The sequence below is a fragment of the Erpetoichthys calabaricus genome, chromosome 5 (assembly GCF_900747795.2).
Source record: "Erpetoichthys calabaricus chromosome 5, fErpCal1.3, whole genome shotgun sequence".
Taxonomy (NCBI): domain Eukaryota; kingdom Metazoa; phylum Chordata; class Cladistia; order Polypteriformes; family Polypteridae; genus Erpetoichthys; species Erpetoichthys calabaricus.
The window spans coordinates 107,500,814-107,528,139 of NC_041398.2; the positions used below are offsets into that span (position 1 = coordinate 107,500,814).

A 27,326-nucleotide genomic window follows, 5' to 3' on the forward strand; every position below is an offset into this window, starting at 1 on the left:
TTCACTTTGATGCATTTGATTTTAACAAAATGGCGCTCTTAATTGGTGCTACAGATACAAAAACTGTTTTTTGTGAGTACTTTGATTTTCCTCTCACATTCTAATAACCTGCATGTTCAGTAAGAGACTTCAACTGGGCAAGTGGAAGTGACTGTGGGTGAAATGAGTAACGGGCTGGCTACCTGGCCAATATCTGAAATAGACTGGATGGATGGAAACTTTATTCATTTCACAGGGGATTTAAAAAAAAAAAGTGTGCAATAAATCATTTATTGTAGGCTACAACACACCAAGGAAACCTTACATTTCAATACAGAGTTACCTGTTGGTACTATATTAGTGATATCTTAAACATGAGATAAAATAGTTTTTAGATTAGATGGACTTTACCATCTCAATCAAATCACTCGTATAAATGTATAATAATGACAGGTACTCCAGTTGGTCAATAATTAAAGATTTTTCACCAAAAGTAAATGATCAACAAATGGGTCCCGATGACCGTTTTCAGTCCAGTTACAACACGCAAGGATTAAACTGGCGTATACTAGTGGCAAAATGACTTCGTGATTTTCGATTTGCAAAACAAAATGTTGTCTTTAACAACGAAAAAGTTTGTTGTTTAAATACATAACAGCGTTGAACTCTCAGTCAGAAGTTTAATTAGATCTATTTGTTTTAATGCAAATTGTCCCTTCTCATTATAGGAACTAAGACCTACGGGAAGAACACTTTAAAAGGTGCGAGTGTCCATGGCTGTGATGGGCTTAGCGCTTGCGCTTCATGTATATTCGATTGACCTTGGCTCTGGTAGGCAAATACTGCAAAGGACCGCTTTTTGTAATAAAAATAACCGCCGCGCCTTCAAAGAAAATCACAGCCTGAGTGCCTCTTATGCGGTGATTCTGCTTTATTAGGATAGACTGGATTTGAAAAATGTCAGAACACTATTATTATTATTATTATTATTATTATTATTATTATTATTATTACTGTTGTTGTTGTTACTACTGTTATCTATTAAAAGATGCAATAAAAGAGAAACAGAAAAAGAACAGCAAATGCCTAATGTCACCTTCCGTATGTTGATCATTCAAGTAACACGATCATGTGGAAAAAAAGGTTATTTTTGGGTAATCGCCACCAGCAGAGTTACTGACTGGGGCAGACTTGTCTGGCGACAGCAAGGAAGAAAACTGTAAGTCGGGTCCTCCGCTAAGTCAAGAGCTCTGGCTCTCGCTCGTTTCTCTCTCTCTCTCTATCTCTCTCACCCTCTCTCTGTGTCGCCGTATCTCTCCTTTCTCCTCTCCCTCCATCTCCTTATCTTTTCTCATTTCCAAATAGATTGCGGGAAAGAAGAAAAATGCGGGCATTCGGTTTGCACAGTGGTATTCATTCATTTCGGGCTATAATCTTTCCTCGGGACATCGCATTTGGTGTGGGGAAATGTGAACAGGCTTAAAGTATGGAATGCAAAGATGGTTTCTGCCAAGAAGGAGATGGTGATTGCGATGTCCTCCAGTTACATTTCCATTCTGATTTACTTTCTCTGCGTGACAGCATGGTGAGTACGACACCTAAATGTCATATGTAATTCCGCCTTAAAAATTAAACTAAATAGCAGCGGATATTTTATCTCGTTGTGAAAGAAGACCGCATCAGTGGTGAACAAATGCGGTGTGAGGTGCGTGGTGAATGACATACTTTACGTCTGATTATTTTATTTGCTTTAACAATTCTCTAGCATAAGAAAATGTTCAGGACACATCAAAAAGGATGAAAAGCCAAAGCCCGAAAATTTCACGCGCATATTAGACCGACTTCTGGATGGCTATGACAACAGACTGCGACCTGGATTCGGAGGTACGTTCTATAAACCTGTAACACTTGTGCAGCTCTTACCTGTAGACACGTTTCTTTTTCTGCTTAAAGTCACGCACGCGACTTTTTATGAATGTGATAAAGACAAAAAAGAGTGAAACCTAGCGAACGCTGTGTTAAGATAGCAATCGGCATGGGTTTGCGCTGAAGTGGAGGGCAACTTCCAGCGGGTCTTGGGCTGATTTTAGACGGCGTCGGGGCGCTAGCTGCCACTCAGCATACCCATACATGTGCATGTGAAATCCTAGCAGCAAAGCGTGACCCATACGTCAAACAAGGCGCATCCGAGGTTTTGCCTTTAAAAAATCATTGTTTTCCTTTTTGCACTATGTGATGATTTACTTGCCGTTTCTTTGCTTATTTTAATCCGCCCCCCACGAGGCAGTCTAAACAAACTACGGTTTAAGGGTAAATTGTTCAAATAGTATAAGGGATGACAGGAAGACAGTGTGACATTTATTAAATAAATCGATGAAAGAAAGAACAGAAGTTAACAATTTATAGTTAGATCTGAATGAAACACTTTCTCCGCTGTAATTCAGAAATGCTAAGACATTCGTATGTAGATCTTTCACTGTCAATGTGCCAATATCCAGCACATAACTCACAGTGGCCTGGCTTTGAAAGCGTCTTATAGTATTTTACTATTTTATGTCCGCAAATATCTTATGTAAAGAAAATCTTTTAAAAATAATTTGTGTTTTCACTTTCAGCTTAAGACCCCAAGTACTGCATATAAACATTTGCTCCTTAGAAATGAGGTTGCTTATTTTGTTTGACGAATTTATTATATTTCAAATACTTTACATTTAAAAAAGAACAACGCAATTTCTAAAGTGCTACTTTAGTGTATCCCATCTTAACACAATTCACTTAGCTAAAGGGTCCAACGAATGAGCCCCCTAGGTTTTTGGCTGCTCTCTTTTATGACAAGTTATTTGCAGAGTTCAAACTTGGGAAAAGCCTTAGAGCTTTACATTTCAATAGTCTAATCTACACTATTGCTAATGTAAAAATGTGCAATTTATTTTGCATTGTTTATTAAACTCTGTACCAACAATTATGTCATCTTGTGAGTAAGGCCCCTTTAATTATGACAGATCCTCTGGGTACAGAAGAATGCCGTATTTTAAAAATTAATTAATAAATAAGGCGTTGTAACCAGAGAGCACACAATTATAATAATTTGATCAATGCAGAACTTTACAAAGAGTGATCTAGCATTTCTGTATTTTCATGGAACAATCCTTATATTGTGATCTTACTTTCCTTTATAAAAATAACTTTTTTTCAATTTTCAAATGCATATAAAAACAAGTAAATTATCATACCATTGAAATCTAAACTACTGAAAATATGTACGAAGTCAGCTTAATATCTCTTTTATTATCATGAATAACTGTTACAGGAATGATTAAATGACCTCACTAAATTTCATTTACTGTAAGAGCATGTTTTTAAAGAAAATGCATAACATATAACTAATAACAATAAAATGCTCATAGTAGCTATAGGAGACGCATATTGACAGCTTTATACATTCATCCCCATTATGCTTCATTTAATTGTGATGAATTGAGCAGTTGTATTTAAATAGTTAAAAATATGGTTTGGTCTTTTTAGAAAATAACCTTTTGTGTTTGTGAAAACATGCAAAGTGTATATCACACTGGGGTATTATCAAGTCTCTCAATTCCCTAATTAAGAATGATCTTGTATTGCTTTAGTGATTCTATATTTCAGCTGGCTGACAGAATGTAAAACACATGAACAAAGTGACTTCTTTTCTAAAGCTAGGACTTTCTGAAATGCCGATGTCCAGGTCTCAGTGAAATGCATACATAAAATGTTTGACTGGGAAGCATTAACAAATATACAATCCAAAACTGGCCTGTTTGCTTATAATATCAATACAGACACAAAACATTTAGCAAATATTTCCTTTGTGAGCCAAGATAAACAATTTAAAAAAAAAAATCATTATTAGTTTTAACGTTAATATCAAAGTATATATGTTAAATGTGGTTTTAGACCCATATGACTCTAAGAAATACAAGATGAAATTATTTACAATTATTAAATTTACAATTCAAAATATGCATGCGTATTGATCTCTGTTTTAAGCATTGGTACTTGCATGCAGTTGCAAGATGAAAATAGTAAATATTTTAAAGTATTTATTGTAATTTTTTCATGGTGGGTATACAGAACTAAAAATGATGGCAACTAGTGCATCTTTCCTAGTCAAATTAGCAACTCATTGATTTACAGGAAGAGATAACAGGTAGCATTAATGTGTTTCAGTAGTGCTATAGAAGAGTTATTTACTGCTGAATAATTAAATAAGTAAAAGTTAGGCAATTAAGCCTTTATGGTAATTTATACTCTAGTATCCATTAGTAGGAAGATAGCCTGTTTTATTTATTGGTGTGTCAAGATTCTAAATAAAAAAAAAAAATTTCCTGTCCAAGTGTCTTTATTAATCTGCTTGTATAATAGTGACGTAATTTTAATTTAATTTTCTTAGGTCCAGTTACAGAAGTCAAAACCGACATATATGTGACAAGCTTTGGGCCAGTATCTGATGTTGAAATGGTAGGGATTTTATTTACATTTGGCTTCTGTGAGTTAATCAGATTTGATGCAATCTGGGAGATTGTTCAAAGATTTTAGATTTTAAGAAGCCAAAGATCTTAAAATATTAAAAAGACATCTTGCAATTTCTCCCCTTACTGTATACTTACATCTCAGTGAATGACAGAAACACAACATATTTTTCCTTCTCATTATACTGCTGACTTAGTAGGTCTACTAGGCAGTGATTTACCTTATTGTTGAATGAAATTGCTCACTGTTAATCTTAAAATCAGACAAAAAGAGTGGAAGATGAATAATGCTTTTTTCTTCTACAAATGAAGGATTATAGTAATAAATTTAAATTACTCTACAATAACTGTTTTAAAGATGAATGCTGAAAAATGTAATCCTGTAACAGGATACATAGATTAAAATTATGGGCTATAACTTTAACAGTAAACATTATTCAATAGCTTTCCCTGTTCATTGAATCAAATTAATTTCTTCTGTGCTGGTACTGTATAAAGTAAAATCTGAAATATAAATCATTATGGTTATTTTCATGATATAGGAATATACAATGGATGTTTTCTTTCGTCAAACATGGGTAGACAAGAGACTGAAATATGATGGCCCCATTGAAATCCTCCGGCTAAATAACCTCATGGTCACCAAAGTTTGGACACCTGACACTTTCTTTAGAAATGGAAAAAAATCTGTTTCGCATAACATGACAGCTCCAAACAAGTTATTCAGGATAATGAGAAATGGTACTATTCTGTACACAATGAGGTAAGTATCTGGCTTCACAATCAATCATTGCTTGAGAATTGGTTTTTGGCCACAAGCAGGGACTTTACTTTTTTATCTGGTTTCAGGCTTACAATAAGTGCAGAGTGTCCAATGAGACTTGTGGATTTCCCTATGGATGGACATGCTTGCCCTCTTAAGTTTGGAAGCTGTAAGTTGAAGAGCTGCTGCACATAAAGATGCATTAAAATGAAGTGGTTCCATACTAATGCAGTAAGAACAAATAGTGTAACCAAAGAAGCTTTGGTTATATTTTTAATGACAAGCTAATGGGGGTTATCTTACTTTAGCTATACAGGAATTTCTTAGGTAATAAAATTAGCCAAATGTGATAGTGTAAAACAGATACAATTTAATGTCACAGAAATAAAACAGGAATCAGTTTACTTCTGTTATAATAGTCTACTTTTGAATGGGTTTATGCTTTGCTCTATTAAATAGTTTACCTGTTGCAGATTGAGATTTTTGCATATATTCACTTTAGTACATTTTCCAGTGTTCTGTTTTAGTTTTAAAATTGTAACTGCAGATGATAACTGCTGTGCCTATGCATTAGTGACAGGCTGAAGTGCAATAATTACAGTGGCTTTTTATTTCTAGTATAGTATCCTTAAATGTCACAAACTCATTCTAAGCTTAGGGTTAACTCTTCAGCATTTTTTCTGAATAACTATGTATTGATAAATAATATATCATTCATATGGAAAAGGCTGTGAATTGTAGCTTGTGGTAATAATTGCACATGTTGTGTGTGTACTTATTATGCTATAATGTATGTGTGTGCATATATGTATGTGTGTGTATTTATTGTTTTGTATTGTATTGTAGTGATGTGTTTATATATATTCAAGACTTTAATTTATTGCTAAATCTAAAATGCTTATATCAGACCAATATAAAAGAGTAAGTTATTCACATGTGGATATGAGCGTATGCATAGATGGAGTGAGGCTACTTTCCCTGTTAGTGCTGTGTAAGGTTATGCGTGGCTCCCATGATGTTCCCAAGCAGTATATATGGCATTAGAAAACTATCAATGTATTAATGAGTATATATGTAATTAGTAAAATTCTTTTCTTTTAAATTTTCCCTAACTTTGGTTCTTACAGCATATACATTTTAGCCAGGTTCCCATTCACTTCATTTATATTTTCTCTTTCCAACCTTACTATCCAGTCTGACTGGCAGTATATCCAGTCAATCCAGTCCATCACTGTTATATACTCACAAGCTTTCTAAAACCAGTTATTAAAATTTCCCATTTTTTTTCACTATTTTTACATATCCAGTATTCATACATTTTTAGTTCTGTATACGTTTATTCTTTGCCCATTATATTGCTTCTTTGAAAGGATTTATCACCTTTTTCCCCTAGGTCTCAAAGCCTTTTTATTTTACCATCCCATACTTCCTATGTTATGTTTTGATTTTCAAAAACATTCTTCATTTTTCCAGTCCCGTTGATTATACCTTTTGGTGCCACCCCACATTATCATAGTGCATGCAATGCTGATTCAACATCCTTTGGATGTTTAGGATTATTAGATGGTTTCCTTGTGTACACTGTCAAATGTGGTGGCCATAATTCTTATATACTCCACCAAATTATATCTTTGAGTTTCTTTAAAAGCCTTTTTTATACAATTGTCTTCTGTAGTTACCCTGATTCTTCTCCTAAAAAGATCTCTCTCTTTTTCTGTATGTTTTACTAAATGTTTCTTTTTACTCTATAGCTCTTATTTGTTTATAGACTTTTTTAATCTTGTCACAATTATGTGAAATTTCAGATTATAAGATAATTCTCCCAACTCTGATTTTCATTCTCCATAAGAAGCAATGTTTGCTGCTGTAACCTTATATTTTATTAACAAATTTGAAAAAAAAATCCCATCTATTGCTTTGTTTTTCATTATTATGTTTCTTTTTTTAAAATTTTCTCACATTTTCACATTTATATCCCCAGAAAAACAGAAAATAAGTCTTCACTATTTGATTGATTACACCTCTGGGCAATAAGATTCCTGTAATTTAATATTGGCACAATTACTGTGCTTAACAGGAACATTTATCCTGGTGATGCTATTCTTGATAAATTCTAGTAACTTATCATGCATACCATTCATTTTTGTATTTTATTTTAGCTTGCTTTCTCTGCCTGTTTTTTCTGTATTTTAGTTCCAATAACTATATTTTATAGTCCCAGAATTTCTACATACATTTTAAAAACACAACTGATAGTGGATGTTTCTGTCTCTCTCTTTGTCACTAATGAGGTCATATGTAGTTAGTACTCATTGTGGCCAGAGTGACATGATTCCTCAATAAAACTGTCATCTAAGTAATTTACATCATAACACTTTAAATATTGTGGAGGTTGTAGCTGTCTTTTATGTTCTTTTGTTTGTTTGTTTTTTTACTGCTTCATGGTTGGGGCAATAAGAAAAAGACTAGTCAGAAAGCAAAGTTATGAGCTACACAGGACAACATAAAACATAGGCTAATACAATGATTAAACATTCCTCTTTAAAATAAAAGGTTAATTTCCCAGAAATTACTGTAAATTAACAGTAATTAACATGCCTATCCATTTATGTTGATATTTAAATTAATATCTCTTAACAGCATATGAATAATCTTGTGGAAATTAAGGTGATCATGTTCTAGAAGATCAGCCTGCTTTAGCTATAAATACAGTGAAGCTGAAGGGAGCATGTGAGATAGTAATCTGTATTTTCTTATACAGGTTAAAAGTTTACTCACTCACTCACTCATCAATTAAACACTTTAGTTAAAAAACTAAAATTTGTCAGGATGGTACAGCTAAGTCAGTAGGTATCCGCTAAGAAAGGATATTTCAGTATATCAATATATAGGGGTACACTCCCCTACAATAGAAAAAGTTAATACCCCAAAATCTCAAAGATGCCTAGACAGATTTTACTGCAATTTGGTGATGTTATAGAAAAAAGAGAATTTGACAACACATTCTATTTATTTGTCAATACATTTTTTATTTGATATTTATTGATATTTTTATTATACTCATGGGCTCTGCTGAATGTGCATGCTTTATGAAAATAAACGACGACGCAGAAGTAATTGACATGCCACAAGAATAGCACCACCAACCACTAAGGTGGATGGATGACTGAGGACGGGGCGGTGTCCTTTACAGAAAAAAAGAAACATGATCATATTGTGGATGGAAAAGGAAATGTTCAGCAAAGCTCAAAGAATGCACAAAGCTCAGTGGTTAGCATCCATTGTTTGTTGCTGTTGACTACTGGCACTTGTACTGGCTCTTATCTTGGTTATCCATTCCGCTTCATCCCACCCACCCCTCTTCGACTGCAGCACTTAAAACATTAAGGGAGAACTACAATAACCCCCTTCCTCACCCTGTGATCGTGGTGCTACAAAATCCAAAGGAGATTCTTGAATTTCAGATTGGGAAATGCTTTTTGTTCCTTACTCTTCAAGTTAACACATCAGTGTTACATACAGGGTACTGTCACTATGTGTATATTCACTTCAAACACTGCTTTGCATAAACATTTACCTTTGTGGACTTTAATGGGGCCATACAACTTATAAAAAAACATGTAAAGAAATACTGTACTTGAGTGAATGGTGTAAACAAATTAAAATCATAAACGTAATAATGATAATAATATATACTCAGATTTCACATATTTCCTACTGATAACCAGTTTCAGTTCAAAAAAATACACTTTCCTGTAAAATTGTGTTTTGCAATGACCATCAACAAAAGCCAAGTCACTAGGAAAAGTGGAAACTGATTTTATGCAGGAATGTTTTCCTCATGGACAATTGTATATAGCATGTTCAAGAGTAAGCAGCTCCAGTGACTTAATAATATTATTACATACTGTATTATTTGACTTTTCCAGGGAGGCTGAGGAGTGTGATCCCTCTGTAGTTGGAACACACCCTCCGGTCCCCCTTCTTAAAGAGGGGGACCACCACCCTGGTCTGCCAATCCAGAGGCACTGTCCCTGATGTCCATGCGATGTTGTAGAGACGTGTCAACCAAGACAGCCCTACAACATCCAGAGCCTTGAGGAACTCTGGGCGTATCTCATCCACCCCTGGGGCCCTGCCACCAAGGAATTTTTTGACCACCTCGGTGACCTCAGTCCCAGAGATGGGGGAGCCCACCTCCGAGTCCCCAGGCTCTGCTTCCTCATTGGAAGGCATGTTATTGGGATTGAGGAGGTCTTCGAAGTACTCCCCCCACCGACCCACAACGTCCTGAGTCGAGGTCAGCAGCGCACCATCCCCACCATATACAGTGTTGACACTGCACTGCTTCCCCCTCCTGAGACGCCGGACGGTGGACCAGAATCTCCTCGAAGCCGTCCGAAAGTCGTTCTCCATGGCCTCCCCAAACTCCTCCCAAGCCCGAGTTTTTGCCTCAGCAACCACCGAAGCCGCATTCCGCTTGGCCTGCCGGTACCTATCAGTTGCCTCCAGAGTCCCACAGGACAAAAGGGACCGGTAGGACTCCTTCTTCAGCTTGACGGCATCCCTCACCGCCGGTGTCCACCAACGGGTTCGGGGATTGCCGCCACGACAGGCACCGACCACCTTACGGCCACAGCTCCGGTCAGCCGCCTCAACAATAGAGGCATGGAACATGGCCCATTCGGACTCAATGTCCCCCACCTCCCTCGGGACATGGTCAAAGTTTTGCCGGAGGTGGGAGTTGAAGCTACTTCTGACAGGGGGCTCTGCCAGATGTTCCCAGTAGACCCTCACAACACGTTTGGGCCTACCAGGCCTGACCGGCATCCTCCCCCACCATCAAAGCCAACTCACCACCAGGTGGTGATCAGTTGACAGCTCCGCCCCTCTCTTCACCCGAGTGTCCAAGACATGTGGCCGCAAGTCTGACGACACGACCACAAAGTCGATCATCGAACTGAGGCCTAGGGTGTCCTGGTGCCAAGTGCACATATGAACACCCCTATGCTTGAACATGGTGTTCATTATGGACAATCCGTGACGAGCACAGAAGTCCAATAACAAAACACCACTCGGGTTCAGATCGAGGGGGCCATTCCTCCCAATCACGCCCTTCCAGGTCTCACTGTCATTGCCCACATGAGCATTGAAGTCTCCCAGCAGTACGAGGGAGTCCCCAGATGGTATGCCCTCTAGCACACCCTCCAGGGACTCCAAAAAGGGTGGGTACTCCGAACTGGTGTTCGGCGCATACGCACAAACAACAGTTAGGACCCCTCCCCCCACCCGAAGGCGGAGGGAGGCTACCCTCTCGTCTACCGGGGTAAACCCCAATGAACAGGCTCCAAGTCGGGGGGCAATAAGTATACCCACACCCGCTCGGCGCCTCTCACCGGGGGCAACTCCAGAGTGGTAGAGAGTCCAGCCCCTCTCAAGGAGATTGGTTCCAGAGTCCAAGCCGTGCGTCGAGGTGAGCCCGACTATATCTAGCCGGAACCTCTCAATCTCACGCACAAGCTCAGGCTCCTTCCCCTTCAGAGAGGTGACATTCCAAGTCCCAAGAGCCAGCTTCTGTAGCCGAGGATCGGACCGCCAAGGTCCCCGCCTTCGGCCACCACCCAACTCACACTGCACCCGACCTCCTTGGCCCCTCCCATAGGTGGTGAGCCCATGGGAAAGGGGACCCACGTTGCCTCTTCGGGCTGTGCCCGGCCGAGCCCCATGGGTGCAAGCCCGGCCACCAGGCGCTCGCCATCGAGCCCCACCTCCAGGCCTGGCTCCAGAGGGGGGCCCCGGTGACCCGCGTCCGGGCGAGGGAAAACGCCGTCCAAATTTTTTATTTGTCATAGGAGGTTTGTATAACCGCTCTTTGTCTCATCCCTCACCTAGGACCAGTTTGCCTTGGGTGGCCCTACCAGGGGCATAAAGCCCTGGACAACAGAGCTCCTAGGATCACTGGGACACGCAAACCCCTCCACCACGGTAAGGTGGCGGTTCGAGGAGGGGAAAAGTCTATTCGGGGGTTCTGGAGAGGAGGGTCCGTCGGATAGTCGAACCTCGGATTCAGGAGGAACAGTGTGGTTTTCGTCCTGGTCGCGGAACAGTGGATCAGCTCTACACCCTTAGCAGAGTCCTGGAGGGTGCATGGGAGTTCGCCCAACCAGTCTACATGTGTTTTGTGGACTTGGAAAAGGCGTTCGACCGTGTTCCTCGGGGAATCCTGTGGGGGGTGTTCCGGGAGTATGGAGTACCGGACCCCCTGACAAGGGCTGTTCGGTCCCTGTACAACCGGTGTCAGAGCTTGGTCCGCATTGCCGGCAGTAAGTCGAACCCGTTTCCAGTGAGAGTTGGACTCCGCCAGGGCTGCCCTTTGTCACCGATTCTGTTCATAACTTTTATGGACAGAATTTCTAGGCGCAGCCAGGGTGTTGAGGGGGTCCGGTTTGGTGGACTCAGGATTGGGTCACTGCTTTTTGCAGATGATGTTGTCCTGTTTGCTTCATCAGGCCGTGATCTTCAGCTCTCTCTGGATCGGTTCGCAGCTGAGTGTGAAGCGGCTGGGATGGGAATCAGCACCTCCAAATCCGAGACCATGGTCCTTAGCCGGAAAAGGGTGGAGTGCCCTCTCAGGGTTGGGAGCGAGATCCTGCCTCAAGTGGAGGAGTTCAAGTATCTTGGGGTCTTGTTCACGAGTGAGGGAAGAATGGAGCGTGAGATCAACAGGCGGATCGGTGCGGCGTCCGCAGTGATGCGGGCTCTGCATCGGTCTGTCGTGGTGAAAAAGGAGCTGAGCCATAAGGCAAAGCTCTCAATTTACCGGTCGATCTATGTTCCTACCCTCACCTATGGTCATGAGCTATGGGTTGTGACCGAAAGAATGAGATCGCGAATACAAGCGGCTGAAATGAGTTTCCTCCGCAGGGTGTCTGGGCTCTCCCTTAAAGATAGGGTGAGAAGCTCAGTCATCCGGGAGGGGCTCAGAGTAGAGCCGCTACTCCTCCGCATCGAGAGGAGTCAGATGAGGTGACTCGGGCATCTGATTAGGATGCCTCCTGGACGCCTCCCTGGTGAGGTGTTCCGGGCACGTCCAACCGGGAGGAGGCCCCGGGGAAGACCCAGGAGATGTTGGAGGGACTATGTCTCCCGGCTGGCCTGGGAACACCTCGGGATTCTCCCGGAAGAGCTAGAAGATGTGGCCAGGGAGAGGGAGGTCTGGGCATCTCTGCTCAAGCTGCTACCCCCGCGACCCGACCTCGGATAAGCGGAAGAGAATGGATGGATGGATGGATGGACTGTATTATTTGACCAATGCCCTTATCCAAGGCAACTTACAACATCTGAGATATACAGTACTGTAATTGGTTAATTTTATTTTATTTTTCTAATTGTAGCACAGGCAGGTAAAGTGACTTGCTCGTAGCATCACGCTGTCAGTAGCAGGATTTGAAGTGCATAGCCTTAACCACTACGCAACACTCTTGTCAATAATATTAGCAGTTGGTTAAAAAAACCTACAAATATTGTACATAGAAAAACACTTTGTTAGTTACATAGCTACAACCGATTAACTGATGGCACTATCAGTGACACCTATTGTCTTACGAAATTTCCCAGGTGAAGCTGGGTAACACAGTTGGAGTATTTTTTTTTTCATAGTTTCTTTGCCTAGTCAGAATGGCTCAAGTAGGATAAAGACTTCACTTTCTCTGCAGTTGATCTTTCAATAAATAAATGTATATATACACTTAACCCTTTGCAGAGTGACTTTGGAACATTTATTTAAAAGAAATCCACAACAGTGCATATATTGACCTGTAATCCAAAATGGATCAAAGCTGACATGACTTGTACAGAGTAAAATATGTCAATGTATGGCCTTGTACCACAGAGGTACTGAAAGAGTTATATCAGAACTCATATCAGTTTCCTGTCACAGATATAATATGAGGATTGGACAAATATTGGTTACTGGAGGCTTGAAAAAATGTCTGCAGAAATGAATTCCAATTCTTCTTGAATGAAGTAGGTGGGTAAACTTGTATATACTGACAACAGTCACAAATCAATCAATATATCCTGTTATATGGCAATAAGGTTTTTTTTTGTGGGACATAGTGGGTTTCTTTATGTACTATGTAGAGCAACATTTGACTGCCAGAGACTATATGAACATCAGGGCTAATCCCTTGATCACGTAAGTGTAAGCATCTGTCAATTCCCTTTTTCAGGACGATAGTGCGTCATGTCACAAGTCTCCATGAACATGATGTTACATTCAGTTTAATGCAAGAACTAATCTTCCCAGCAGGTTTCAATCCAATTGAGTATCTGTTTGCTATTTTGTGTATAAAGCCATTACCAGGCAATATGCAACATGTTCTGGACACATTGAACCATTTAAATTATGTTCTTTTAAGACAATCTGAATAAAAATCGATGAGCAGATTCATTAAAAAGTTCATTCAAGCTAATTTTTTGACAAATTTTGTGTGGCTGTTCTCTGACATTCCCTTCATATTATTCCATCTTTGAAAAATTGTAAATTATAAGACAACATATATGTGTAGTGTGAGTGTTTTCTCTATTTTTGCATTGGTTTATTATTTTCACTCTGTCACAAAAGTGCAGTTGGTAACTCCAAATTCTTAGTAGGTCAGTGTGTCTCATGAGTGACAACTAGTCTCTTATGAAAAAAGAACTCTTAAAAAGTTAATTAATGGATTGATGGCTAAAACAATGGGCATTCAACCAATCTACAAGCAAATCAGCCTGATTAGACTTAGAAATGCTTACTACTTCCCTATACTGGTACAGCTTGATTAGGAAAAAAAGACATAGTATGCAAGTTCATTTGCATCCTTAAAAAAACTTTGATCAATAGAGGAAGCAGTAAAGGCTATCATTGGAATCCTTTAGCTATGAGGTGGTACCATTCAGGAAAAGATCATTTTGTACAGCTAGATTAGGCAAACCACTATGTCTTGAAGCATCACAGTCGCAGAAAGTTTCTATTTTAGAAAATTTGCTTTATATGACATTATTTTATGTAAGACATCCAATGAAAGTCTTTGCTGATTTGTTTTTAAGTTTTAGTGAATTAAGTATGGCCAGACCATACTTGTTTTTGGTTTTGTAAAAATTTACTTCGGTTGAATTACAATCAAAACGTTAACTTGAAAGAATTGCATCATGTCTCCTTGACCTACTTGCAAAGAGTTCTCCTTTATACAACTGCAGTAAAAAGGTAAAAATGTAGAGAATTCTGATGAGCAAACAAAAGAGCAATGAAGGATATGAGAACTAGTTATGTGACTAATTCATTATATTTTCAATTGCTTAAAATAATCAAAATATAATAGAAAAATAAGTTATAAAGTGAATATGATACCATACCCTAAAACTGAAACATATAATTTTCATCCAAAATGTCCATTTTAAAATTATATAGTGTAGAACATGCTATGATTTTTTAAAATAACATATATATAGTATACTGTATATATTATATATATATATATATATATATATATATATATATATATATATATATATATATATATATATATATATATATATATATATAATATACACACACAGTATATTCTTTTAAGTCTGAATCACAATTTGATTATTAGGTGGTTACCTACCAGGTGACACTTGCTCAGGTCAGCCAGTCAGTAAACATCCTCTGTGTCCTCTGAATTGCAAGAACCAGCTCATAGGTATGTATCAAATACGAACCAGCTGAAGCAAAGCAAAGGTTTGTGATACCGTTTGCATATTTGTAGCTGGAAATCCACAAAAGGAAATAAAATGAATCACATATCTTAAAACAGTTTTTTACTCCTAAGCTTTCGATTTCTACCAGGAATCATCATCAGAGGAACACGATTAGATTTACAGGAATCCAAGGTAATATAAATTAAATGGGATAGGTGGATGTGGTGGGGGTGGGGATTGATGAGGTTGCATTTGAAGGGTGTTGGTAATAAAGTCTTGTTTATTATTAGCATGATCTTCTTTTCAACCCTGCATATGCTGGGTTCATGTCCAAATGTCTGTTAATGCCGTTTTCTTTGGATAGCCATGTTTCAGCCAGTTCTCTGGCACTTTTAGTATTTGCGTTGAATTTTACTTGCACTGAGTCCCATTTAAATTTGTGTCTGGTTGAACTTGTATGTGTGTAAATCAGAGACCATGGGTCCTTTCTTCTGACTGTATTGCGATGTTCCTGTATACGTGTGGCATACACTTGACACACGTATATAGCTGGATATGAATCACGTGGTATGCTGTAAACTGTGTTCCGTGTCTCTGCTGCCAATTTCATGCCTTAAGCATTAAAAATGAATGTGTGCAAAGTGTTTGTAGGCTTGCATGCTATTTTGATGCCTGATCTGAACAGGATATGTGCTGTACCTTTTGATTCAGGGGGTAGGGGTCATGTTAGACTTGATTGTTTGCTGGGGTTTCTGGTGTCTCCTATGTAAGCATTATCTGATAAATGTCTTTGGGTAGCCATTTAATGTGAAAAGTTGGAAAATATAGCACCTTTCATTCTTTTAAGTCTCTTTAGTATTACAATGGTTGTGAACTCTTCTGAAAAGAGTCTTAACAAAGCCCCAATTATGCAATGACAGGTGATTGCTAGGAAAGTGAAATATTTTGTCAGCATAACATTCCTTATGATAAATACTTGTAATCAGGGTGGTGTCGTTACCTCTTTCAATGGATATGTCCAGGAAATTGATGTGTTGGTTTTTATCTTTTTCCATAGTAAATTGGATCTCAGGGAATATTGCATTGATGTGGTTATGGAAAACATTCAGCTAGTCACTTTTTAATATGACAACTGCATCGCATATCCAAAGTTTCAGTGTGTACTGAGTTGGAGCTATGCTGTTAAATCGCTGCATTAATAGTTCCGCTATGAGCCCTGATAGTGGAGATCCCATTGGCATGCCTTCTTTTTGTTTGTAGTATTTCCCATTAAAATTGAAGATAGTTTTCAGGCAAAGTGAAATTAGATGCATTATATTGTTCGTGTCATTATGGTGGGGTCATTATTTAGCTTTGTTTGTAGAGTTTCTGTTGTCAAATAAATTGGAATCATGACATACAGTGACACAATATGAAACAAGACCATGATCTCATCCTCAGTAATGGATACATTTTTCAAGCTCTGCAATGTCATCTTGGCACTTTTAACAGAATACTCTGAATCATATGTTAAATGTTTGAGCATTTGAAAAACTCTTTTAGATAAATTTAGATGCATTTTTAAGGGGTTTTATGTATTTTTGGGAGGCAATAGAACTCAGGGCAGCTCACGTCATTGGATTTCATTCTATAATATTTCTGTGAGTTTAGATGGTTGCTGTTCCGGAGATAATTCAGAGTGGTGTTGACTCTGTTAAAGGTGGTTTTAGTTGGGTCACTGGTTAGTTGTTCATAAGTGGTAGTGTCAGAGAGCATTTCTTCTATTGCTGTGACATACCGTTCTTTGTCTAATGCAACCTCTGCGCCTGCTTTGTCAACTGCTGTGAAAACAATGCTGTTATCATATTGTAGCAATCCTAAAGCCTTCTGTTCTTTTAAAGAAACATGTACCATTGAACGTTTTGCATGTAACTGGCTGGCCACGACACACGATATTTATTGTGCATTGTTTGCCTGTATTTTTTCGGTTTGTATGATGTGTTCTATGGAGCCTAGGAAGTTCATGTCAAATGCGTCTTTGTGACCGAACTTTAAACCTGTGGCGAGAACATTTTATTTCTGTGGTGGACAGTTTTCTTCTGGAGAAGCTGAATACTCCAGATTGTGGTTCATTAGTATTCATATTTCCGGTGAGTTTATTACATTTTTGTATATATATATACACATACACACCGTTATCTTGCAGTAGGACTGATACATGGACTGTCTAGCACTGTAACTAACCATGAAACATTTTTTTTAATTAAATGAAGAAGTTAAAGTGCCAAAAAAAGAGCACAAGGACCCAGTCACACCTACAAGCACATTCACACCAGGTTCACCTTATAGCGTTATTATTGACATATGGTGCTGTGGCTCTGCAGTTGAATATTATTGCACACAAACACGTCAAGTATAAACAAGGCTTTTAAGTGCATTTTGCAATAGTAATAATTGCTAATGATGCGTGCAAAACACAGTGAGCTCACTGATCTGTAGTTATTTGGATCACACAAAATTTTGCATCAATGATTTTTAGTAGTCGAGTTTCTCGAGGAATTGTTTTATCCCTATACCTCTGTAAACTTTGGAAACAAAAGCTCTACCTTGGTCATAACTGAGATCAGAACCTTTTCCCATATTGCAATTGGAAGAGTCTTTCGTAAACTCCAGATATGCTTTCACTTGTGGCTTCTTCTTTACCACCCTCACATATAAGTCAGTGTTTTGCAGTGCTCTTAATATAGTTCATTGGTGCACATTTACTCTAATATTATCTACTGAGAGAGAGAGAGGTTGGGAGCATGGACTGATATAGCGCATTGCTGCACCTACCACATGACAAACCAGCTCAGGACCCAAGTGCAGATGTGAAATTGGTGACACATCAGCACCACACTAGTTTGAATGGAATGGAACAATGTGGGTTCTTTATAGTGGCTGGAGTTCCAATCCTGACATCAATACCCAGGTTTTCCCTGCAAGTAAGCTGGTGCTTGATTGCAACATCCACAGGTTGGATCTTGCACTGGAAACACTTTGGACAATTTCAAATCAGATAGATGTGCTTGATAAAAGATTTTAAGTTGAATAATTGAATGTTTTGCACATATGAAGCTAGAGTGAATTCTGTACATGGCTGCCTCCCTCTCCATTTCTGAAAATGTTGAGTAAGAGATCCTTTTCCCACAGTGATCTGGGATCTTTAAAAGGAAGGGACTTTTAAAATGTTTTTATATATTATATAAATGCCATGAGTCCCCAACACTGATCAGTATCTCTTCTGGAATAGAAATAGGTGGCAGGAAAACTGTGCAGATTTCATTTAGCAAAGTTTCTAATTTGGAGATAATGGAAAAATTGTATTTATGGGAGGTTAAATTTGGAGTGTAATTGTTCATAGGACAAATGCAAAAACATTATTTATATTACAAATAAAAATGGTTTAATCCCATACGTTTTCCAAACATTAAAAACTGTGTAAGTTCGAGAGGGTGGAAAAAGGTGGTTATCATGTAGAGGTGCCACAGACAAAATATTCTCTAACTTAAAGTGCTTCCTATATTGGTTCCATATTCTGAGTGAATGAAGGACAATTGGGTTGTTAGTATATTAATGATACCTTGTATTTACTGGTGTACAAAGCAAGGAATATAAAGAACTGCTGCAGGATTTCATTTCTATTGCAGACCAAGCTAGTGTGTGTTCATTTATTTGTGTCAATGTCCAGGTTTTTATAGCTTGTATATTTAACGCCCAGTAATACAATTGAAAATTAGGTAGAACCATGCCACCTTCTGATTTAGGTCATTGTAGGATCGCCTTTTGAATGTGTGGATTTTTCGAATTCCAAATAAGTGACGTTATGATTGAATCTAATTTTTAAAAAAAAGATTTGTTAATGTATATGGGTATGTTTTCAATAGCAACAAAAGCTTAGGGAGGATATTCATCTTCACAATGTTAATTCTTCCTGCTAAAGTAAGATGGAGGGTGGAACATCTATGCATGTATTGTTTAATTTTATCCATGCAAACAGCAACATTTTGTTGAAAAAGAGCCATATATTTACTTGCAATGTTAACCCCTAGGTATTTAAACTGATCTGCAATGATAAAAGGGACAGTGTCCAATCTAATGTTGTTTGCTAGAGAATTCACTAGAAAGAGCACACTTTTGTTCAAATTAATTTTAAGTCCAGATATGTTTTTAAATTCTGCTAGTGCTGTTAGGGCTGTAGGCACAGAATGTTGTGGGTCTGATATAGTGCTGGGCGGTATACCAGTTCATACCGAAAACCATTTTTTATTTTTGTTATGATATGGATTTTTCTTATACTGCAACATCGGTTTAAATATCCTAAACAACGTTCAGAATGTGCCGCATCGGGAAACTGTTTAAGGGGGGACCTTTCTCACTGCTACACCGCTAAACACGCATGCAACGGAGTACATGCATTAGTGGAGGTACTGAGCGGTGAAAATGGACAGAGAACATTCCAAAACTGAAGCTGTAGCAGACGATAAAGTTGAACATGATGACACAGAAGAACTTCTGCTGAAAAAAGGAGCTGTGTCTGATACTTTCATTTTAAAAGGTCGGATGTGGACCAAACAGCTATTTACTGTAAATGCTGTTGAGCTAAAGTTGTCGCCAGAGGAGGCAACACGAGCAATCTGCAGCACCACCTTAGCCGCAAACATGCATTGGAGTACCACAAATGTATGGAACTAAGATTGGAACCCTCCACGTCCTCAGGTAAAACTGAAAAAGCTAGAGGACACTCGAGTCAGATGTCACTTGTAGACGCGTTTGCTAGAGGTACTGCCTATGACAAAAAAAGCAAGAGGTGAATCGAGATAACCAATACCATTACAATCCATATAGCCAAAGACATGGTTCCGTTAAGTACTGTGGAGAAAGGCGGATTCAGGGCTATGATCAAGACACTGGATCCCAGACATGTGACCCAAAGTTGCAAGTACTTTAGCCAAATGGCAATCCCCAACTTGTACCAAGAACACAGAGGGAAGTTACAAACACAGAGGGAAGTTACAAGCAGAGGTGGCTACAGTCCCCAACTATTCAACAACAGCAGATATGTGGTCAAGTCGCATTATGGAGCCCTAGCTGAGCCTGACGATCCATCCATCCATCCATTTTCCAACCCGCTGAATCCGAACACAGGGTCACGGGGGTCTGCTGGAGCCAATCCCAGCCAACACAGGGCACAAGGCAGGAACCAATCCCGGGCAGGGTGCCAACTCACCGCAGGACACACACAAACACACCCACACACCAAGCACACACTAGGGCCAATTTAGAATCGCCAATCCACCTAACCTGCATGTCTTTGGACTGTGGGAGGAAACCAGAGCGCCCGGAGGAAACCCACGCAGACACGGGGAGAACATGCAAACTCCACGCAGGGAGGACCCGGGAAGCGAACCCGGGTTGAGCCTGACGATTCATTTTATAAATGATGACTTGCTATTGAATGGTTATTGCCTCCAAACAAGCTATTTTCCAAATGACCACACTGGCGAATTACTTGCTGCAGGCTTGCTGGAAGCACTTGATTCCTGGGGGCTTACAAAGCAGAGGCAAGTGGCCATCACAACGGACAGTGGAGCCAACATCAAGAAGGCTGTCAAGATTAACAATTGGACAAGACTCCAGTGCTTTGGACAAAGGCTTCACACAGCCATAGGTATGTAATAGTTATTAAAATAATAAACTATTTTAAGTAATGGTAGTAAAAACATACCATAGTAATAAGAAATGTACAATGAATGTGTGTATAATCAGTTTTCTGTTATCTCTATTATCAGTCAGTACAGGTAGTCCCCTACTTACGATGGTTCGGATTATATTTGTGTGCACATTAAAATGTTTTTTTGTACAATGTACAATTCTCATGACAGTGGAATAGGTCATTCTTAGCCAGTCTACTGCAGTAATTGCAGTGGAAAATGTGGTTAACATCCACGGGAAAGAAATATCATTGAATACCGTGAAACCGGTATAATTGATATTGAATTTTTGCCATACTGCCCAGCACTAGTCTGATATATACAGTACCATATCATCTGCATATAGTGATATTTTCTGTTCAAATCCTTCTCTGAAAATCCCGTTTATCTCTGATGCATTTCAAAAGTAAACAGCCAATGGCTCAATGGCAATTACAAATAACAGTGATGACAAAGGGCATCCTTGTCTAGTACCACATTCTAGTTTCAAGTAGCCTGAAATAATGTTTGTAATACAGTGAACCCTTGACTTATGAACTCAATTCGTTCGCGAGGGCTGGTTGTAACTCAAGTTGGTTGTAAGTCAAGACTATTTTTCCCATAAGAAATAATGGAAATGCCCTTAACGTGTTCCAAACCTCCCACAGCAACACTTACTTAACTTTTTTTAATAAAAAAGGGTTGTATAATGTGCATAATTTACCAAAAACACCAATTATTTTTCTTATGTACAAACCAAAAAGTTATAGAAAGTGCCTAGCCTACCAGAAACAACAATTTCACACTGTACTCACCATTTAAGTTGACATCTTTGGCTTGCAGGAAGAAAGGAGGAGGAGAATGAAATGGAAGGTGGTTATTGTTTGGAAGGAGTTTCCTTATACAAATCTTTTCTTTGTAAAATTGTTGAGATGGTGGATTTCGACATGCTGTACATATTAGGGAGATTGGTCACACGAACGCCACTCTCATATTTCCACACAATTTCCTTCTTCGTTTCGATTGTAATCACTTTCTTTACCCTCGTTACCTTCTCTTCCTTCCTTAGCAATTATCGAAATAAATTATATAAATCACTGCACTGACTGAAATTACATCCACAAACACATGTATCTGGGCTCCAACTGACGCCTACAAAAGCTCTCGGCTGTTTGTTTACAATCGCACAAGCGGATGCACGTGACCGCATTCGGGTCATAATGCAAGATGTTGGCCGTAATTCAAAACAAAAATTTTGGTCGTAAACCAAGTTGTTCGCATGTCAGGCCGGTCGTATATCAAGGGTCGACTGTACAAACTGAAGCTTCTGGACTGGGTATACAGTAGTTTGATCTATGCACGTATGTTCAGACCAACCATATCAAATGCTTTATCTTCATCCAAAGATATGATCTCTGGAGTGTTAGAGTTTACGGGTGAATATATTACAATAAATAAGCGTCGAAGACTGGAAGCCAAACATCTACCTTTAATAAATCCGGTTTGGGCTTGTGATATTATTGAAGGGAGCACTTTCTCAATCCTTCTAGTTAGGGCTTTGCTAAAAATCTTAACATCTTTATTCAAAAGTGAGATTGGTCTGTATGATGCACATTGTAATAAGTCCTTATTTGTTTTAGGAAAAATGGTAATTAATGCTTGGCGAAAAGCATTAATATATAAATGTTGCTAATAACGAGGGGAGCTAACTTAACTGAAAATGTTTTATAAAATTCAGCATGGTAGCCATCAGGACCTGCTGCTTTCCCACTCTGAAGTGAGTATATAGCATCTAGTAATTCTGATAATGTCAGAGGTTTATCCAATTCCTCTGCTCTTAAAGTATCTAGCTGTGGTATTCATAATATGTCAAAAAACACATTAGATTGTGTCTTGTGTTCTTTAAACTGAGTAGAATATAAGAACTTATTGTAGTCTCTAAATGTATGCATTATATTTTCATGGCCAATGGTTCTTTCTCCGTCTGTGTGGAATTGTTGTGCTAAGATCTTGTTAGCCTTCTCTCCGTGTTCATAGTAATGACGTTGCAATTTAAAAATGAGTTATTCTGTTTCTTTTGTTGTCAATAGGTTAAGTTCTGATTGCAAAACCTGTCTTTTTCTAAACAGTGCCTCATCAGACCTGACATGTTCTTCATCTATTCTGGTAATTTCACTGATTAACTCTGATGCTTTCTTGGTTTCCAAGTTATTTTGGTGGGAAAGACATGAGATAAATCTGTCCTCTTAAAAAAGCCTTAAGAGTTTCCAGAGTATTCCAGCAGAAACCTAAGAGGATGCATTTGTCTCTAAAAAAATCAATTTGTTGGATATAAATTCTATACAGTTCTTGTCAGCTAATGAAAGGGTGTTAAGATGCCAGCTGTGAGATGAGTATGTGGGGCATAGTGATGTGAGCGCCATGATCAGAGGGGCATGGTCAAAGATAACAATAATATCGTATTTGCAAGATTTGATCACGGGCAAGAAATTGCTAACTATAAAGAAATAATCAATTCTTGAGTAACAATGATGTACTGGTTAGAGGAAGGAATATTTTCTTAAGTATGGATTTAGAAATCTCCATTGATCTGATAAGTTATGATCAATTAAAAACTGATTTCTAAATTTTTAGTAAACTGGATGAATAAATTAGACGAAAACATGAACATTGTGATGTAGGGTATAGTTTTGATTTGAAACACAGTATATGGAGAGCAAGTCAGTTTTTTCATCATTATTGTTAATGCTGGGGTCTTCAACTCCGGTCCTGGAACACTGCTTTGCCTGAGGGTTTTCATTCTAATCGTTTTCTAAATTAGGAACATGATTTTGCTGCTAATTAACTTTTTTCCTCTTCTTTTAAATTGACTTGACTTTTAAGATTCCGGCTTATGAATTGCTTCATTTTTTCCTTAAATGGCACCCAAACAGAAATGAGATGTGAAGTGAGTAAGCCAACAGATGACCAGCTAAGTCCGGGTCTCTAACTCTAACCAGTTTCTTAATTAGAAGCCAATTCTTGTTGTTAATTAAAAATGTTGTAAATTTCTGTGGCTTGTGGATTCCCTCATTTTGCGACAGCAGACATTTCCAAAACTGTTTTTTTTTCCTAAGAACACCATCAAAATATTTTGTGATCCTGAGCAGATCAAAATTACTGAGACCTTCACCTTTCTTTATTTTCAGATATTGCATGATGGACACAGGTTGCTGGTCATGCATTTGATCATTTTGTATCTCATTATTGTTCGGCATCTAATTAAGGAAAACAAATAATTAGAAGCAAAAGCTGGTCACTAATAAAGAAAAGGGTTAGAATGAAAACCTGTAGAACTCCATGACTAGAGTTGAAGATCCCAGGTTTATAGTATTATTAATATTTCATGACATCAATATTATTTGCACACCAAAAAAGTTTATTTGAATTTGAATTGGATTTAATTATAAAAATTCGAGAAAATATGAGTTACTATGCTAGTACATACTAAATAGTACATATAGAGAAATAGTACATGAGGCATACTATGCTATTAAGTTATATGATTAAAAGCTTATTTTACTCTAATTCTACTTTTAAAATAAAACTTAAATTTACATTTTAATTTACACATAGCCATTAGCCAGCAGGCCATAATCTTAAATAATGGCAACTTAGTGACGTCCAGTACAACGCTGCTAACAATCGTGTGGTGTCAACTGAATGTTGTGGTTGCCACAGCCATGAAGAAACTAAGCAAAAATGTACACAAAATGTACATCCCACAGGAAAACAATTACATGCACAAATTTCAAGATTATGACTGGGGCAGTCCAAAGCATTTTCAGAATTTGTCAAGAATTAATTGATGAATAAACAGAAAAAACTATAACAATCTAAAATAAACAAGCTATACCTCTGTTAAGCTTTTTAAAGTCTCTTTATATTGGCGAGACTACAGCATATAGCCTGTATAGAAGGGAGTACTGCATGATGGTTTTTTTGTTCACATATCTCTTTAAATTTGGTGGGGGATTTGTGCTGATTTTGACTTAATAGATTTGAATTATTGGGAAGTAGTAGTGATATAGTACTAGTAGGTGTAGAAGTAGTATATATATGAGGGTACAACCAAAAAGTCAAGGCAATTTGAAAATTACACAGTAACTGCAACAGATAGAAATTGATGCAGTACCACATGTTCATGATGGCTCATGGATAATTCGAACATGCACAGTGAAACCTGCAGAAATTCACTGAAGGATGCTGATTTATGCGGATCAGGACATTGTTTGTATACCCATCTTGCACAAATTTCATGGCACCCTGAGTTGCCATGTACTATGGCATGTGCAGATCCATAGCTGATGTCCAAATGTTCAGTTACAGCAGACAATGTAATCCGCCAGTCTTCTCTGATGAAGACATTTGCCATGTTATTGTGAGGCTGTGTGTGAAATATTGATGGTTGACCAGATCAAGCTTTGTCGGTTACACTTGTTCTTACTATTTTAAACCTTTTTACCAATTCATAAACTTTTCATTGAGTCATAGTGATTCCAGTTCCATACAGTGCACAAAGAAATTTCACTACGGCACGTTGTTCAACAATGGTGCAATCCCGTTGCAGATTTTCCATGTTCATTTCAACTTGGCTTCAACTACGCTAATGGCAGAGCACTGCGCTGTGTGTGTTGGAACAAATAATAATTCATTCAGAATGTGTGGTATTGCATCAGCTTCTACCTGTTACAGTTGTTGCATAATTTTCAAATTGTCTTAACTTTTTCATTTACCCTTATGTATATATTTTCAAATTAGAACCACGGTTTCTGAAGTAGATATGTATTTCCATTTTAAATACCATTGGAAGTTTATTAAAACTTAAATTTAAAAAATATGCTTTAACATTCAAACTGTGCCATTTCCTGTGATTGCTGAACTAAAAGATGATGGAGCTCTAGAGCCAGACTAAACAGTTGGCAGTATTTTTCCCATTTGTGCATTTTTAAGCTCAGATATCAAAAAAGTTTAAACTTCTTCTTTGTCCTACTTCTCATATTTATGTCAGACATATTGCAGCACATAGTATTTTTATGCTGGTGCAGCTTAATTGTTCCTTTAAAGTAACGCTGTAAAAAAGAAAAGTCTACTATCATGCAACAAAGTCAAACAATTGAACCCAGCTTTTAAATCCTCCTCTTTTCTGCTTGAAATTTACATAATCCATCCTTCAAATACCTGTAGTATTTCTCCTATTAGCATTTGGGGGGTGGGGATAAGGGGCAGATTAGGAAGGTTTGCTGCAAACAACATTTTCCCCTTTACCTTTCAAAAAGATGTTTCAACTAAATAAATACATCCCATCACCCCTTTTTGTGTTCTTTATTTTTATCATACAAAAAATGAACATGCAAAAGTGTATGCTTTGGTTCCTAAATTGGATGCAATACACTGTTGAATTTTTTTCTGTAAATTCATCATTTATTAATATAACCACATCAATCATTAGAGCATATTCGATGTACAGTATATTGCAGTTTAACTAAAACATCATCCAACAAATCTCTTTATAATAAAAGAAAATCTTGAGATGAAATCAGACTATTGTCAAGAGATTTTTTCAAGTTGGTAGAGGGGGTCCCGCCCTCTTCTCAACCATTTCCGGTTAACGGACCACGCCCACGGTCCTCTCACCTCTCATTCGTGTGAATGCTTTTCTCTGACACATTTCCTGTGCTCTCAGCTCTTATACATTTTTACGTTTTCCTCATTTTAAGTTCACAATAAAAGAAAACTTATTATTTCCAAAGAAGAATTTCATCCCAAAGGGTTTCAACAGAAGTACTGAGTACACGATCAATCCTAGCACCGATAAACGATGAAGTCAAGCGAATTAATGCAAAAATTGTTGATTGGTTACACGGCAAATTGGTTAAATGCATATCAATAGACTATGCTGAAACAGTTGGTGGTGATGGTGCGGAAAATGAAAACATCAACTTACAATATCCCGTAGAATATCTACAACCGTTAATACCTTCCAGTCTTCCACCAGCCGATTTACTGTTGAAAGAAGGATGTATCATAATGTTATTGTGTAATTTATATATGAGTGATGGGCTATGCAATTGGACAAGATTAGTTGTATTCAAAATTGGACGAACAATTCTAACATGTAAAATTTTAACAGGCGACAAGAAAGGTAATGCAGTGCATCTTCTGCGGATAACATTAGACACTAAAGGAGATCTTGATATGCCATCCATATTAAACCGTTTACAGTTTCCCGTTAGAATAACTTTTGCTATGACAATTAACAAATCACAGGGAAAACATTCAAAAAAGTCAGTTTATTTATTAGATAGAAAGAAACGATATTCACTCACAGGCATGTTACTGTATATGTTGTGTTGCCACGATGTAGTCCAAACACGGAATCAAAATTCAATGCGATATTGATGAAAAGTTAATTCCAAATATTGTTTTTACTGAAGTTTCACAGTAAAAGTGTAAGTTTAAAAAGTATTTGCGTGTTAATTTCAAAGTCAAACAGAACGAAAACTTATAACGCAACGAATACCTGTAACACAACATGAAATATAGTTTTCTTTCAATATATTACTTACTATTAACTATTAATTACTATTTTTTTACTATGGT

The 27,326-nt window shown here is 38.0% G+C and overlaps 1 protein-coding gene across 1 annotated transcript in view; it reads left to right on the top strand.

The window, feature by feature from the left end:
* The first annotated feature begins 1,232 nt into the window (after positions 1–1,232).
* Positions 1,233–27,326, top strand: part of gabra4 (gamma-aminobutyric acid type A receptor subunit alpha4) — a 97,055-nt gene continuing 70,961 nt past the window's right edge. Inside the window, exons 1-5 of the mRNA XM_051928361.1 lie at positions 1,233–1,564; positions 1,745–1,863; positions 4,409–4,476; positions 5,030–5,250; positions 5,337–5,419. Of these exons, the coding sequence (XP_051784321.1) occupies positions 1,479–1,564; positions 1,745–1,863; positions 4,409–4,476; positions 5,030–5,250; positions 5,337–5,419 (577 nt within the window). The 5' untranslated portion in view covers positions 1,233–1,478. The remainder of the gene's footprint in view (positions 1,565–1,744; positions 1,864–4,408; positions 4,477–5,029; positions 5,251–5,336; positions 5,420–27,326) is intronic.